This window comes from Diadema antillarum, unplaced genomic scaffold, assembly GCF_040938485.1.
Source record: "Diadema antillarum isolate AM-2024a unplaced genomic scaffold, OU_Dant_1.0 seq00000203_RagTag, whole genome shotgun sequence".
Lineage (NCBI taxonomy): Eukaryota > Metazoa > Echinodermata > Echinoidea > Diadematoida > Diadematidae > Diadema > Diadema antillarum.
Genome location: NW_027271262.1, coordinates 1258566 through 1275919, shown reverse-complemented (window position 1 = coordinate 1275919; position 17354 = coordinate 1258566). Strand labels below are relative to the sequence as shown.

The 17354-nt window shown below is 36.9% G+C and overlaps 1 protein-coding gene across 1 annotated transcript in view; it reads right to left on the bottom strand.

Moving 5' to 3' along the window:
* Positions 1–5557: 5557 nt before the first annotated feature.
* Positions 5558–17354, bottom strand: part of LOC139728843 (cGMP-inhibited 3',5'-cyclic phosphodiesterase 3A-like) — a 163769-nt gene continuing 151972 nt past the window's right edge. The window contains exons 13-15 of the mRNA XM_071639782.1: positions 17029–17225; positions 15545–15604; positions 5558–6195 (exon numbers count right to left, since the gene is read on the bottom strand). Coding sequence (XP_071495883.1) covers positions 6016–6195; positions 15545–15604; positions 17029–17225 — 437 coding nt within the window. The 3' untranslated portion in view covers positions 5558–6015. The remainder of the gene's footprint in view (positions 6196–15544; positions 15605–17028; positions 17226–17354) is intronic.

Here is a 17354-nt window from a genome sequence, read left to right as displayed (position 1 = left end):
TAAAAATAAACAAATAGAATTTTGAATGATCTATCAAAATGATAACAAATGGACTGGGATCAAAAGCCTGCCACATTTCTTCTGTCGCATTTTGGTTACTTTTTAATAGTGCTTATTGATAAAAGCGAAGCGGATTAAATATCACATCTCAAGCACAAACATTGACAAGTGATGCTGCTGATCAATCACACATTTATAAATAAAGCAAAATTTTTGTCCGACTCTGTTTGTCATCACTCTCGTTTTCATTCTTTGTTTTTATGTGCACTGTTGGACCAGTGCTTCTTGCATACTCTGCACTATTAAAAAGAGATACTGCGATATGTCTGTGCTTTACAAACTTCGGTATCGCTGTTAAGAGCGACCCGATAAACTGAAGTATTCCAAGTAGTTCTACTATTACTTTTGCAAAGTAATGGCAGATCCATTGAAGGAGCGACATCTATCCTTTCTAGAAGAGTAAGGGTGTGTCGTAGAGGGTTTTCCCATTCAAACCTGTCCACGGGGAAATCTCTACCATTTATTTACACTGCGATTTTCAGTAAGGGCATGATGATGACCGACTAGGCCAGTGCCTAGAAGCATACGTGGTGTGTCCTTCCTATCGTATTTGGAATGCACACCATTTATTTGGGGAATTTGATGTACGTTTGTCGGGGTTTTTTGATTAACTTTTCTTTTTTTAACTACCATTGGGATAGCTTGTTAAAAAAGAAAAACAAATGGCACTCATTTCTGTTGTGCACTTTCTCTATCCAGAAATTGAGGGGAAAATGTTTTGGGAATAGTCCTCCATTTGCATTTTTTTTTTTCCTGACCAGTATTAAAATCTCTAATTCTTCATGGACAAGATTAGCCAGTGCAGAAAACTGACGATACCACATGTGACTTCGGCAAACATGCAAAACACCAATGGCAGAAACAAATCCATGTCCTCCCCCCCCCCCCCCCCTTGTTTTTTGCTCTTTTCATTTTTGGACAATGAACATGCACTCCTTCAAAAACAAAATTGACATCCACTTCTTGCATTATGAATGCATTGCTCATGGACCCCAGTCTAAGACATATGACGATACGTCATGCTGTCATGTCATTTATACACAAATCTGACCCGCAGACATACATACATACTTTACATACATACATACAAACATACATACATAAGGCGATACGATACGTGAAAAGCTTTCCTTTAAAAAAAAAAAAAAAATCATCAACCACCTCCTGCCGACATGGTACGACAACAATAGCTACAAACGACGCTAGAAGGCAAATTACAAACACGGTTAAATACTATCATTAATATAAGCATGCTATGCACAGTTTAAAATATAACATGCAGCAATGTGTTGATAATATTAAATAATTCTTTAGTGTTCTCTCTTAGCTGACCTTCTGCTACATTCACATACGAAAAAAAGGGGGCTCTTTACCTGTCTACCTCTAATGTAAAAAGGGGCGAGGTGTTTCGATACAAAGGGGGAAAAACAAACTCAGCAGAAAAATCCCTTCACAGGGAGGGTGTCTAGCCTAAGATTGGAAAAACCTCTTAAAAATAGATAATGGAGTGCACATATGAACAAGAATCTTGCAGTTTGTAGGTGGGAAGCCAACTCTTATTTGGAAGGGTATAACATCCCAATAATTTCATGACTTTTTTTTTTTTTTTTAGGCAAAGATTTGATTTAGCATTTAAGCAAAGTATTTCATTTTATGAAAATCGCGACTGCTGTATGACCTGTTGCACACAAGATGTCAGAGTTCATACTGCATTTTTCACTCTTTACAAAAATTCATTACTGGTATTAATTTACTTTATTTTCCTTTGCTCAGTGTATTCCACATGAAGCATATGACAAGAAAACAAGCTAGCACTTCAGTGGACATACATGTACTTATTTCCTGAAATGATATAGCCCACTTTTTCTCTTCCTTTATCCATAAAGAAACTGGGAATTTGGGGGGGGGGGGGGGGGGTTAAACACAAACATAATGTCAACTTAGCATAGATTTAATACAGGGCTGATATATTCTCTCACACATGAATTTCATTTTTTCATAATAAGTTATTAAATTATCTGTTATACATATACCTCATTTATGGTTAAAAAAAGATGATAATAATAATAAAATCTTTGTTATAGCATCTAACTAGTTCAATTTTGCATTGGTATTCATACATTAACAGTTCCTTTTGTAGCAAGAATCATATCACATATATGCAACTCTACAGCCAGGGCCTGAAATACTGCACACAATATAAAATGCAAATAGCTCCTTATGTCTTCATTTTTCAGGAAAAGTGAAGCTTCAAAGGTCTATCTTTTAGCACCTGTGAAAATAGATTGTTTCAGGTGGGTTTCCTCATCACTTTTCTCTTCCAAGCAAATCCACCGTTTCATTTCAGCTAAACCTCACCTTTAATTCAATCCTTCATTAAAAAGAAAAAAAAAATACTATACATTCTTTAGGAACAAATGTAATCATCTGATGTTTAAGTGCCATATACTCGAGCAAATGTATGCAAAATCTTGATGGTTTATACACGGTTATGTAAATGACTGAACATTAGAAATATCAAATATAAAATGACAAAAAGCTATCTGTAAAATAAGCTGATGAATACGACATTCACGCACTGACAGAAATACAACTCGAGTATCTTACAGCACATGACGGTGAATCTGCGATCCTTCTAAGCCAACAGAAGAAGAGTAGATAAACAGGCAAGGTCCTCTAAGACAATGCCAGGTACATATCTCAGTAAAATATCGATATCTCTTGTCAGAATCAAATAAATAACCAACAAACGGAAGCATAACTATCTACACCTGCTGCAAGATCGACAATCTTGCCTGAAATAGAACACATAGTTGTACACTTAGAAGTTTACTGAATCCAGCCATCGAGAGATTACCATTGCTTGCTATAAATATTCATATCATTTGTACAAATCAGTAAAGAAATTTCACATAATTTGTTAAAGACTTTTTTTTTTTTTTACATACACATCAACATAATGTATAGGCTCAAGTAACAAAGTTAATCTTGCTTTCTGTCAAATTGAAATTTTACATTGAATTTCAGTCATTTACAGTTTTCTTGTTTCTCTATCAGCTACCAAATTCCTCTGTGTTTTCTTTCAACGCAAGCACATCTTCATGAGACAAAAAGCGCAACACACAAATAAGAGACAAATGTATCAATCGACCGACTTGGGGACACACAAGCAACAACACAAAATATGCTGATTGTGGCAAAAAAAAAAGAGAAGAAGTTTAACTGAGGTAGTCCCAAAGAATTCTCCTTTTATCATTACATAAAAAAAAAGAAATATGACATTAGGTAAAACTACCGGACTTCTGGAAACATAGATGAAGAAAATTCTTTTCACTTGACTTTTTCATTCTTCGTGCTTGACACCACCAGTACATAATACGGTGATGGGAAGCCATTTCTTAATTGGAAGGGTTCAAAAGCCGGCATAAATATTCCATCTCCATTTTTATAAGCAGCATGTATAAGAAATGGAACCAAAAAAAAAAAAAAAAAAATGAGAGCAAAAACCAAAAATGTTTGCTGTGATTGATCAAACATATGACTAAGCCTGAGAATGTAATGTTTATTTCCAAGTAACCTACTTACTGTAAACCTTACCCAACTAGGTGCACTAGTGCGAAGCACAACTCGCATATGGAGAAGAAAAAAAACAGAAGAAAGAACCATGAATATATAAATATATATATTTCATATGGAAAATACTGAACCTGGGCAATCCACTAAAAACCACTTTGAATATCAGGATATGATTTATCTCCATGCCCTATAAAAGCCCATTTTGGTAGATACTGTTTGCATTTTACATTGCATATCAGAGCATATTAAAGGAAAAGAATGTAACCTGAACTATTTTAGCCTGATGATCAGAAAGCTATGAGAAAGAACAGGATATTCCATCGTCCGGTATTTATGACAGCTGACTCTCATTGAAGCAAACAATCATTTAACATTGTATATCAGTCTAATGAAACATACAGTATGTTCTTCGAAAGTCAACATTAGGCATCAAATATTCTTCTTATATAACCAACACAACTTACAGTGCTTGATTGATTAAAAAGACGTACATGAGAAAGCACATTATGTTGCAAAAGACAACCGCAGTCAATTCCCTAGTCTCCTTGATTTCACCTACAAGCTGTACCTGTGTCATAAAACTTTATTAGCTTGGAGAAAACACCTTTCTCATATTTACATTTGTCATGCACCAGATAAAATTTCAGTCAATAGTTACCGCTTATTTCTAAATCACCGTCAGCTCTTTACAAGCATCAGAACAGATGCTTTGCTTGATCTAGATTTCATCTACATATTAGCTCATTTCATTAAAAGCACTATATAGAATGCCAAATATTTCTCGGTGACTTGGAGTCACTTGCCAAAGACTATCTAGCCAGTGACACCTGCTTGAACATTCTTTAATACGGGATAGATTGGTGCACATCAGACAAATGAGATCTATATCGAGTAAAGTTTTTATAGGCGAGGGCCACTGTCTCGTAAGATATACATGTGTGAATGAACATTTTGAGGTTAGATGTGACTTTTTCACTACATCCTACTTTAGCACACACAGAAGATGATGGGTTTCTCTGACCACAGTATTGTATATAGCCAGTCCATGCATGGCATTTTGCATGCAAATTATAAGCACAACTCTGTAAATGGCAGTACACTGACCTTTGTATTGAAAATGGGGTGCAAATTTTGCCTCAAAAACCCCCCCAAAAGGGAGGACATTTGTTGTTAAACCGCTTACATGTTGCTTGTGTATTTCTGCCAACGTGTACTCTGATAGCCATTAAAACCACCAGTACGAAGTGATGGTGTTTGGCTCGACATGATCTAGTGCGAGAGCCATCACACGTCGTGAAGAAGAACACAAGTGTGTTGTATCTGATAGTCATAAAGACAAACCATCAACGTATGTGTGGTGGTCTTGTATTCATAGTGGAAGCATTTCATTTCATGCATCTTTTGTCAAAATTTGATTTCATGCAAGTCCTGGAGATGCAAATACTCTAGCAGCCAACAGTATCGCATTTCCTACTGACCTTACGATTTGGCACTTTTTTATTTCACAACACGAGTGCGGGAAAACAAACATAAGAATCTTATGTGCATTTACATAATTATGTAAATGTTTATATGGATGTGTGGAGTGTAATCCTGCACAACTCAAGAGGAATGGTAAAATAAAAACCCAAACAACTTGCACACAAAATATGATCATGGGTGAATGGAGAAGTAATCTCCTTTTATGATTAACATAAAATTTAATGCTGAGGATGAAACTGGCAACTTAATGCCACAAATTTTAACATTTTGCAACATGTTACAAAAAGCACACAATTCACGTTGCTATGGCCTATTGGCATCAGCTATTAAAGCTACGTAAGAGTGTAACACACCTGCGTAATTACTTATATGCACTAAATGATTATTTATATATATATATATGTGTGTGTGTGTGTGTGTGTGTGTGTGTGTGTAATACTTCAAAATGTTATAACTGAAGCTGCTTAGAAATCCCATGATGTTTTTATAACAGAGTACACGGGCAACGAGTCTGTCCTGACAACACACTGGCAGAAAATTTGTGCGCAGACGTTTAAGCAGCTTTCTCGATACCTATTGCTTGCTACCTTTAGTTCTGCCCGATGAGCTGTTGGATACTTCGTTGATAAAATGCTACCACCTTCCTGATTCAGCTCTCATGCGCACAGAGCTCGCACCGCTCGCGTTACACAGCCAGCTACCACAAACCGTTTGAAGCATCGATACAATATAACTGTATTTTTAACCTTGTCTTTTGTTTAATTCTCTTTACAGAGACATACAAAACAAAAATTATTTTTCATTCGTGAGGAGGACAACGTTCTGCAATGGTTTGAGATCATCAACTCTGTTGTTTCTTTTCTTTTTACTTTAAAACCCGGATCAAGATTGCCACGATCACGTCTCTTCGCTGCCTTTTTGCTGTGGGTTGCTGTCGGCATTTGGCACGCCGTTGTCCTGGCAACCGTTCTCTCCGAGCTCTTGCTCCGAGGGTCCGTTCTCCCCCTCCGTGCTGCGGCCACAGTCCGAGTTCCGCTCCTCGGAATCCTCCCGAATCGGGGCCATGGATTTCACGGACTGCTCCACGAGAAACAAAGAGAGACAACAAAATGTGGAAATGTACATCAATTTTTATATAAACCGAAGGCAAGGTGACATAATGCTGCTTCTGGAAACCCCACAGAATCTTAATTCAAACTTGGATAGGGATGACGAATATCAAATTTAAAACTATGAATGAACTTAGTTGCAATTTATGAGAGTTTCCTCCTCAAATGTCTGCCTATACATTCAGACTGCTTTCTGGGTTGCCTAACTGTGTATTACACTTTGTAATGAATGACGATATAAATGGGATTCTGCCTAAAATATGAATGCCTCGAGACTTCTGTACATGCTGCGGTGAATTGATTTCTGTTAAAATCTACCATCTCCAAGAAACCATATGTTCATATACATGTAGGTGGCAGAAAAAAATTGTACTTTCACGCTATTCAGATTTTTACCAAGTATAGTTTATACAAAGTCTTACAATAAAGTTTTGATACTGAGAGTATATGTGATATAGTGTTATTAAAACCCACGTAACTTCCATCACCTCTATAAGAACAGATTTTTGTACCTGAGTTTGGTATAACTATGACTTTGTAAATACAGTGGCATGATATGAAAGTGAATCTAAAGCTTCAAGATCATTAATGTGGCAAGTACATTTGTATATGGCATAGTATACTGGCTAAGCAGATGATTTGATGGGTGATTACTTTCAAAATATGTACATATGGTATGGGCTACTGGTTATTTGATAAGGCACCATCACACACACAGACCCCATCACCAGTGTAAATCACAGTCAGTAGAATGATATCATGAAATGCCTATAAACGCTATCTGTTCCAATTCGCATGCTTCAAGCTAGTCTAGAATGTGAAATTTCTGATAATGACCTGGATTACATATCAGCATCAAGTTAATGTCATTGCAAATGTTTGATCATACAAGAGGCTGAAATATGCTTTCAGTGAAAGTTCAACAAACTTCTCACATAAAACCCAACTCCCCCCCCCCCCACCAAAAAAAGAAAAAGAAAAAGAAAAGGAGAGTGTTACATGTTGTAGGGGTATTAAAGTACACTGTTAACTGTTATGCAGTAGATATAAATCACACAATAAAGTACATATCTAAACTCCACAGTATTTCGTGATGAGACCAATGTCTCCATGTCGACTATGACACACAGTAAGGCTTCACAACACACCAGAGCAAGAAATTGAAAAACAGGAGTAAACTTAGAATATCCACAACAACAAAAAAACTACATGTTTGCAAGCATGCACAATAGACTTCATCTGTCTTTGAATAGTGTGAAATTGTAGTTCATGATGTATTTCAATTTACTACCAGTGTTATAGATGACAAGAAGAAGAAGAAAAAAGAAGTAAATGTGAAACTTATATTTCATTGCAAACTTTATGCAGTTTCAAAACTGACACCAGAATGATTTTAACAAACATTTCATTTCTCTGAAGGCAAATTATGACTCATATTCGATAAGGATAAAAAGCTCACTGTAATTTATGAAAAAAATCACAAGAGGCACAAACCCACACGAACCACATCATAATTAATGAAACATACTCTTACAATCAAATCTGACAAGTATCATCAAAGATAATAGGATAAACAGGTCCTTTTCATGCACATTAAATGTAAAATGACTTCACCCGTTATTTTGTTAAAATGGCTTTTAAAAGAGTTAGTGAAATTCATCTAATAAGTAAATGTACATTGTACCATGTACAAGCAAGCTCAGAAATACAGTGTAGGTACAATGTACACAAAGAAACTAAATATAAAACCACAAAACACAGAAGAAAGATTTGCAAGTACAACAGTGTTTTGTAAGAAATATATTCTGAGATAATCAAAGATAACGTAAATCCCCAAGTAATGTGGAATCTGTTAGGAAGAAAATTCTAAACACTTGACAAAGAGTACTATGGATTATACTACAATCTTGATACACTTGTATTATGAAAGTGTTACTATTCTTTACAGATTTTTTTTTAAAAAAGTGTGGTTATTGAGGATCAGCAAAAATGTGGTACTAACATATGTGAGCCTCAACATCAAAATGCATTTTCTCAAGTCTTCATTACAAAAAGAACACAAGAATCACATCTTGTACATGATGTTATTGTAATTGGCCTGAAGTTTGTGAGATACTTCAAAATTTCGCCCAATGATACAAACTTGCGAGTGCAGATACCATGTTCCAGATGCCCTGATTTTGATGATGAATTGACATTTCCTGGCAAAACTGTGACTAACAATAGATACACGTATGAAACAAACAGAAAGGGGGCATTCAAGTAGATGGGGAAGTAGAAAATATTGCACCACATCGGTGACATGATTGAAAACAGCATGAGAATGAGTTTCCTGAGAAAATACACAACACATACCATGAAATCAGACAGAACAAAGACTCCAAGAGAGATGAAAAAAAAGCTAGGATTGAATAGTCTTTGAACAACATGCTCAGGTTTCACGTCAATCTGCACAAGGAGACCCACCAATTAAATCACGATCAAAAGGTTTGGAACAGTTTTGAGTAACAACAGCAAGTCAATGCCACCGAAATGTCCTTCTTTAAATAAAAAGTCCACTATAGTCTTTCCATTAGATGAAATTGATTACAAGACATGGGATATTGCATTTGGATCAACTTGAATGGAAAGACAAAGAATTAATCCAACGGTTAGAAAGGAGTGACAGTTGGTTGTTAAGATTAGAAACCCAAACGTCACTGCAAGTCGGTACAGCAAAGGTATCACAAACCACGGATAAAGAAACGGTGTAGTGTACTTTTTTTTTTTTTTTTTGCTTGGCTGTAGATGGGATTCTATGACTCGGCATCCATTGAGTGTCTCCTTCTTCTCGTCCGGAATTCCTCTTCTTCCTCCGCCTCCTCCTCCTCTTCCTTCTCCATAGTCGTGTCCAGTTTGTGCTCCTCTATAGGTTCCTCTGCTGTTGTAGACTCGCACCGCACAGCCTTATTGGCAAAATGCGTCAAGTACGGTGCAAACGAAATCATGATATTCAAAATTAGGTACAGTCTGGAACTTGACTTTCATGAGCACCAAACTTGACAACAGTTCAGGCTTTTTCTATATCACTGACAAAAACACAGCCTAGCGATACATGCCTCATGTTGTAAACATACTGACTTTAAAGGAAATGTACAAATTCTAAACAACAAAACATGCACCAGACCAACTTGTATTAACATTGGGCCATATTTGGCCGTCCTGCACAGGTGGTAACTTGAATGATAAAAACTGTGCACAAGTAACAACTACATGAAGGAGAAAATTTGGAATGCCAAGAAAAAGAGCAATCAAGCCAGAGAACTATAATGGCAATTGCTACAAACAAAATACAATTATTCATTCTATCATCCCCAAAAGATAACCACCCAACTTCCTTTGTTCTTACATTTTTGCACATTTAACCGTTGAGACTACGTACAAGATTAATTAATTGTGTATGACCACATAATTTTATCAAAATCACAGCAATAGTTTTACCATATAATGATGTCTTATTATAAAAACACTTTACACTGTTATTCAGTTTCAAATAGAAGTACATTTCAAATATAATTCTTCAGGGAGCCATTGGATTTTGAAAGCATTTTTCCACATGAATGGATTTTTATCAAGAATTTGACAAAGCCAAAAGATAGAATACAAGCCTACATCTAATAGATAAGCTGAAACTGCTTGGTTTGACTTGATCATTGACAGTGATTAATTTATGCAGACCTTTTTCTGAAATTACGGCATCTTTCTTACCAAAGGGTTCAAGCATTCAAAGCCTTGTGAAAAATGTCACAGTAGCACTCTAAAACTAAATATGAACAAGTCCTTGACTTCCTTTTCTTAGATCCAATGTTCCGTGGCCTGTCTCTGCTCTATACTTCCAAAATGGCTGGCAATTCGATGAGTAATTCTCAATTCATGAGTCATTCAAGTTTGCATTGAATTAATTGGCAAGTTTCAAGCAATGCTCTAAATTCTATCAAATGACCATCATACATATGTCTTCAATGGCACTTCCTTTATAAATAGTTTGATACAGACATCACATATGAAGGCCTCGTTTGCACTACGTCACAACAAGCACCTCACATGCACAAAATGCATGGCTGGATTAGCTCCCTCTCAGTTGGCTCATCACGGTATATAAAATGCTGGCAAGATTTCTGACTTTTCTCAAGAGCTTTTATAACTTCAAGCTTTAACTTCAAGCCTCTTCATCTTCCGTCATCACATCACATCAAACCAAGGCAAACACCATTCCGGCCCCTGCTTTCGAACCAAAATGCTCAAAACACAAAATATACTGGTAGTCAGATTTGAATAAACACATGTGTGACATGCCAATGCTGACCATAATGTCCGCTAATGGGAAATATTTTGAGGAAATCAAAACCTATCTGTGAATCTGAAGCAAAAGCATTTGGGTCACTGCACCATCTAAGTTTAATTGGAATTCTCCTGGAATCAGACGTGCCAATTTAGTGTACAGTGGTACTGGGTACCACTCCCTGCAACTTAATGTTCTGTAATTCATCAGCTCTAAATAGAATGGGCCAAATGCATGTTCAAGAATGCACAATACTTGAATTTGTGGTTTGGGGGTATCTAGTGGTAGAAGGTTAGGTTTATCTTGTGACAAAATCTTAGAACAAAACTGGATATAACTTCAGAGAAAAAGTGGCTTCCCCCATTCGCAAGTACTATAAATCGTTCATTACATGAAACTTCAAATGCATATTTCTCGGAAGTAACTTCTGCGCTCTCCATGGAGGACTTGGCTGGTTCGATATATCGCCAACGATTTGTGAGTCTAACATAGGCTAAACTGCCATACTTCGTAATAATGACAAAACTTCTTATAGTACGGTCACCTAGTTAGAACTTGAACTGAGTTATGTTGACTGATAATAACACAAAAACAATTACATGAGAAAAGACGAATATGAATTTTTTTTTTTTATAGTTCAATTTTGTTTTGTTACCACCTGTACAACAAAAATATGTCAGAGCTTTCTGAAATTAATGATGCATGGTGATTGTCATACTGCAGCTTTGAATGAATTGTATGAACAGAGTATGTGGCTATTAAGTTCCATGAAGCATAAGCTATTCAAGCGACAGGACTACATTCGCTAAGGATGAAAATTGATGAATGCTATACGAAACTAATATGTCTTTACAAATCTGGAAGAGTAGTAGGTAAAGAAGAATTAAAGTGATTTTGTATCACTATATGGGTATGAAACAAAAATTATGATATTATGTAGTTTCCATGAGATTCTAGTGGCTAAGGTCGAGCATATAAGTGACTGCGAAATGTAGGATGTGTCTTTTCTTGATTTGTTTGCAACACGCATCATTCACACATTTAAGGTTCTACCACTACATATGTAACAATGACCCCCGAGTACTAACAGTGACTGGGAATGTGGCATTCTACACATTTTATAACTGATTGTGTATCACATTTGGAGGCTTATTACACACTGGCAAGAAAGTGTAGTTGCATTTGACATGTTGGCGTTACCTTTACCGTGCAGGAAGCCAGTCCACATCAAAGTGGAGTTTCAACGAGTATGGCACACTTCAATTATTAAAAATCAAGCATTGTTGACGGATGCAAGGCTCGACATATAGTAAGCAGTGGCCCAGAGCCATTGAATATTTATGTTGGGCCACCAAATTTCCAAAAAGGCTGTCTCTTGGTGATGCAATCGGGCAGCTAAAATCTAAAATGAATGTTTATATTTCCTTTCATTTTGGCCACTACATTTCTTTTTTGGGCCACCAAAATTTCAAAGTGAAATATTTCAGCGGCCTAAATGGGCCACCAGAAAAAACCGTTAAGTGTCGAACTCTACAGATGGACATAGCTGTAACACCATAATTTTGAGCTGCTTTGATCATTGCTGACTGCAAGACTTTTTCTCTAACAATCAACCCATGAACAAGTATCTCATTAACTTTCTAGAAGGTTAAAGTACAGTTCTGGAGAGCTGGGAAAGAAGAACAGAAAATAAAACATGCAAACCTGCTCCTACTGAATATTTACGACAACAGAAATCCTGTTTCATGTAATCATTGTCGTATTGTTTATGTAGGAAAAATTGCTTTAAGACGTGAGACAAAAAATTTCAATTATTGCCACATCACCTGAAGACAAAATTAAACTGAGCTCATCTTTGCAACGCATATATATTCATCCTTTACGATCAACAGCAAGTTTTTATATCAATCATTATGGCAAAATACCTACTTCCTGAAAGAGGAGTATCCCATTGTGTTTCATCTGTGAAATATCAAACCATTACAGGGTCCAAAACACTCAGATTTCATATTGGAGAGGCTAGCAGCCATGTAACTTAAATCATACTTCCCACACACTCTCCCATTATTAATACTTTTCCCCATGCCTTCATTACCAAACTTGTCAGTCAACCACAAACCAGGTTTAGTTATAGCCAAGAACTTTCAGTGCTACCGTTTGCCCCCGATGATTGAGGGAGACGCCCCCTCATGTACAGACGTGTAAGGTGACGCAGCGACCAGCAGACTTGGTTAAAATGTCAGTCAGCATGGTTTAAAGGCAAAAACCAATCCCATTTTAAAGCCAAAGCATGGTTCTCAGAAGGGCTCAAAATTCATCTTCCATCATTTGGACTTTGGTTACAATACATCAAAAGGGTCTACCAAGATACTTGTCGGGGTGACACAATTTGCCTGGATAATGAGTTGCCTTGGAGTTCCTTGAGATCAAAAGTGTAAAAAAATTTCAATCATATGCATATGACTTTTATTCCTAAAGCACTCTCCCAATTCAGCCACGGGTCGGTAGAATGTTACGTGATGATTGATCAAGCCCAAGTAATTCTATTCTCCAACAAGCTGCATGTGATTTACTCAAGCGCAGAAGATTGGAGGATACTGCTGTGGCCTAATATGTCGATTATCGATAATCAATCCTAAAAACTTACATAGCAACCGATTGGGTATGCTCTCAGACTGTAGCACTTCCAGTGAACCTTTGTGGTTGATACATGTATTTCACATTTTTGTCGTAACCCAACTGAAATCGTGTTATCGTATGGCGTTCTTTCACTCTTGTTTTAAGCATAAGTGTACATTTTAGAGCAAAAATCAACAGTTCTGCAGGCACATGAGAACTATGGTTTCTTTAAGCAGTTACCATCTCAATTTGATGCCACTAATATAACCACTGCTGTCTGAGCCCTAAATGTATTGATTCAGCTGTACCCTAAATGTCACTTTCATATCACCAGACACTTGGCGGTGCAATGCACTTTTTGTGTGAGTTTAGTCACAAAGCATCTCTTATGGTTAATGTCAAAGCTTAATCCACTGCAAATGCTTTCTTTCACTTTGTTTGTTTTTTTTTAATTCTTTTCTTTGAGAAAAGGGGCCTTTATTGTGCTTTAGTGATGCACAATATATTGCTTCTTTGTCTCATAAATCACACAGGTAAATTTGTTTCAACTATTTGAAATCTAATGGTCATGCCACGGCAAGAAATATTTGCAGTACGCATGAATTAGAACGGCACACTAAATTCTGCAGACACAATACCAATAATGCATTGCACGCTTTCGATTTGTGCTACATGCTTTCTCCTATGCCAATAATTATACAACTTTATTTTCACACCTTTGCTTTATTAAACCAGCTCACACCTACTGAACGACTGTTTATATTAAAAAAACAAAAACAAAACAAAACAAGAAAATTCCACGCATTTTTCCACTTCCTCAATCACATGACAAGAAATCATGAGACAGAAATATTACGCAACTTTGCAAATTTATCTAATGGCTATTACCCAAGCCCAAATACAAAAGTGTATACTACTGATACATTCCTGACCAAAAATTTCGACAATGATGAACTGTTAACATACAAATAATGGGAGAAGAATTATGCAGATATCTGAATGCAGTTGCTTTGCGTGTCATTAAGGAAACTTCTATGGAAATTATAGAAAACCTGATAGTAGATGGCACAGCATTTATTTTGTCATAAAAATGATTATACATACATATAGGATTATATAGAAAGCATGGAGACACTGCCACAAATTGGAAATGTTGGCTTGTTTTGGCTTGGTGAAGACTGAGCAAAATGAAATATACAAATGGCAAAAAATCAGGGGCCCGTTGCATAAAACTCCAACCGGATTTTTTTCCGGTTGAAATCATAAAATTCCGGTTGGAAGCTCTCAACCAGAGTTTTTATGCAACGGATTTTACATTCTTACGTTAGCAACCTTAAAAAATTCAGGTTGGGCAAATCCCAACCTGAATTTTTCAAGGTTGCTAAAAAAGTTTTATGCAACGGGACCCAGGACTTTTACTTGGCTCTTTTGCATGGCAGAAGCTGATTATGAACAAACATAACCTTGCATTATTTGTTCTCTTCCCCATTTGTTAGATGTCCCGAGCATTACAATGTTAAAAAAAAATTTTAAAATTTTTTTTAAATGGCAAAAATTTGCAATTAGCCAATAACCATTCTCCAAAAGATTAAAAAAAAAGAAAAGATCTCAGCACATATCTAACTCAGGTAAGCACTGCAACTCTCTTGCTTCAAGGCCGAATCTAGTAGAACTCTTCTCCATTGCAAGTATTCACACCATCGCAAGCCAAGCTGGAACTGAAAGGGAAGTTTGCCCAAACATCCATGCGGATTCAGCGAATGTGGCAAAATTAGGGTAGCAGCGGGTAAAAGTCTGAGATAAAATCTGACAATCCCTTCTAGAGTTTTGGGTTTTTACAATTTTGGTCAATTCCATGAACAACTCTCTCTAAACGAGAACTGTACAACAAGATGTCATGCCACAGCTGAACAATGACATGAAAAACAAGAATTTCACCCCCCCCCCCCCCCATTCTTATTTTCTTCTAGGATATCCAAAGAGCACATGACCTAGGTCCTATATAAGGCACAGAGAATGATATTTGCCATAACACAATATAATCTCAGTCACAGGTTGAAGTGAAGGTGAACTTTTCATACTATACCAGTATCATTTTACTAGCTGTGACAGCAGGTAAGGTTTCATCTACAGAGGGAAGCACATAGAATTGACCCAAACTTATTGGTTAATTTCTACCAGCTTTCACCGAGTGTATCAATATTCCTTCTGTAATCACACTGAATCCACATACACGTTCAGGGAAACTTCCCCATTCATATGAAACGAAGATATGATGATATTTTGTTCTGCTTTGAAGTTTTGGCAAACTTTGATGATGATAAGGGAAAAATTGCGAAAACGAAAAACAAACCAAATCGTTAGACGTTGACTCTACCTGGAACCGGGGGAAGAAAACTTGCTGAATGATCTCCGGTTTTTGTGAAACCACACCTTTCTTTTGAAAGTGAAATAAATAACGAATGAATAAATTAAAAAGCAAAATCAAATAAATCAATATAGAAAAAAAAAAGAATCAACTAATATGATGAATAGAAATATCTACAATGAATGTGCAGATATGTAAAACATTCTATGTGACTTTTTCCTTTATACTATGATGTTGAAATCATGAGGAAATACTCAAACCTATTTTTAACCTAGAGATAAAATAACTTGTCCTCATGATCGAAATGAAAATAACAATAATAAAAAGGGCCAGTGTCACAATGACATTTGCTTTAGATCAACCATAAATCACAAGTACTGGTCTGTCTTCATAATTACACTTATATTTCATTTTTTTAATCCAAGTCTGCTGCTTACAATAGTACTAACAGCACTTTGACAGATGTGACCAACACTGGCAGGTAGCTTGTTTGAGTGTGTGCGTGAGTGTATGTGTCTGAAGTTTGCATCTTTTACATCTTGCAAGATCTTGCAGTTTGCAGTTTGTTTCCACGGCGAGAGTGAAAGAGAAAAAAAAACCCTATAATTTCCAAGAGTGACACATAGATTTATTTTGAGCGGAAATTTTACTCACAGACTAGGAATCAAGTATCCGACGTGCATAACTTGGCAGAGGGGCTATTAGCAAGCAACTCAAAGAAAATGTTACTTTGGAAAGTCAAAAGCAATCCTAGGAAAATGGGTGATCACACTTTTTCTTTCTCTACGGTATTCTTCTACTTCAAGCACCATCACAAGTTGTGCTCTCGCACAGAGAATGGTGTTTTGCAGGCTTTTTTCCCCACAGAAGTGAGACATTTTTCTACACCTGTCTGACTTTGCCCAAAACTGTCATTACAGTTCCAGAAATACCAGAACACAGTACTGACAATGTGTATCACAGACAGAAAGTCACATAAAGTGAGATGACAAATGGTACAAAACAAATAAACCATATATTGTAGGCATAGGTGCGAAACAACACTTAAGAATAGCTTTTCTTCTTCTTTTCTTGGTTTGTGATACAATCTCTGCTTTTCGCGGATCTTAGTTCCATCAGCATGAGCAAAGCCTGCGTCACTAAGAGTTCCTGTGAATACAAAACTCATAGTATTCTTAAAACATATCGGCTCAATCACTCTGCGACAGGTGAATGCCAATCATTTGCAAGATACCATGAGGATACTGGTAGAGGAAAGATACAGAGCACTCCCGTTACAACGAACACAGATATGCGGAATATTTTTTACATCAAAGTGGAAATTCACGTCCCAAAATTATCATCTATATACAACCTGTAAATGCTTTACTGTTCGGCTAAAACGAAATGTCGATATGGGGAAAGAAAACTGGCAGTCCTGAAGACTTCATTATAACGAGAGTCGCCTGTAAAGGGGAATAGAAAGGAATAGCCAGCTCTCAAGGGATTCTCACCGTGGCGTCCTCCTTCTCCTTGGAGGTCGGCGACGGGGGCAGTCCGTCGGGGTTCTCCGCCCGTCGTTTCTCCTCCTCCTCCTCCTTGAGCACCTTCAGCCACATCTCGTGGTTCTCCTTGAGGTGCTTGGTCAGGATGCTCACCATCTTCCTCGTCTTCTGCTGGCCAGCGCTCTTCAGCCGCAGCTTGGTGTCACCTGCAGCGGGATAACGTGGGAAGTCATGCGACAAGATCCTACAGGGATGGCACAGTTTTGGTTGAGACGGGGTTCGAGGTTTCCAATGTTTTTTTGATGATGATTTTTTTTTTTCAGATAATGAGAAAC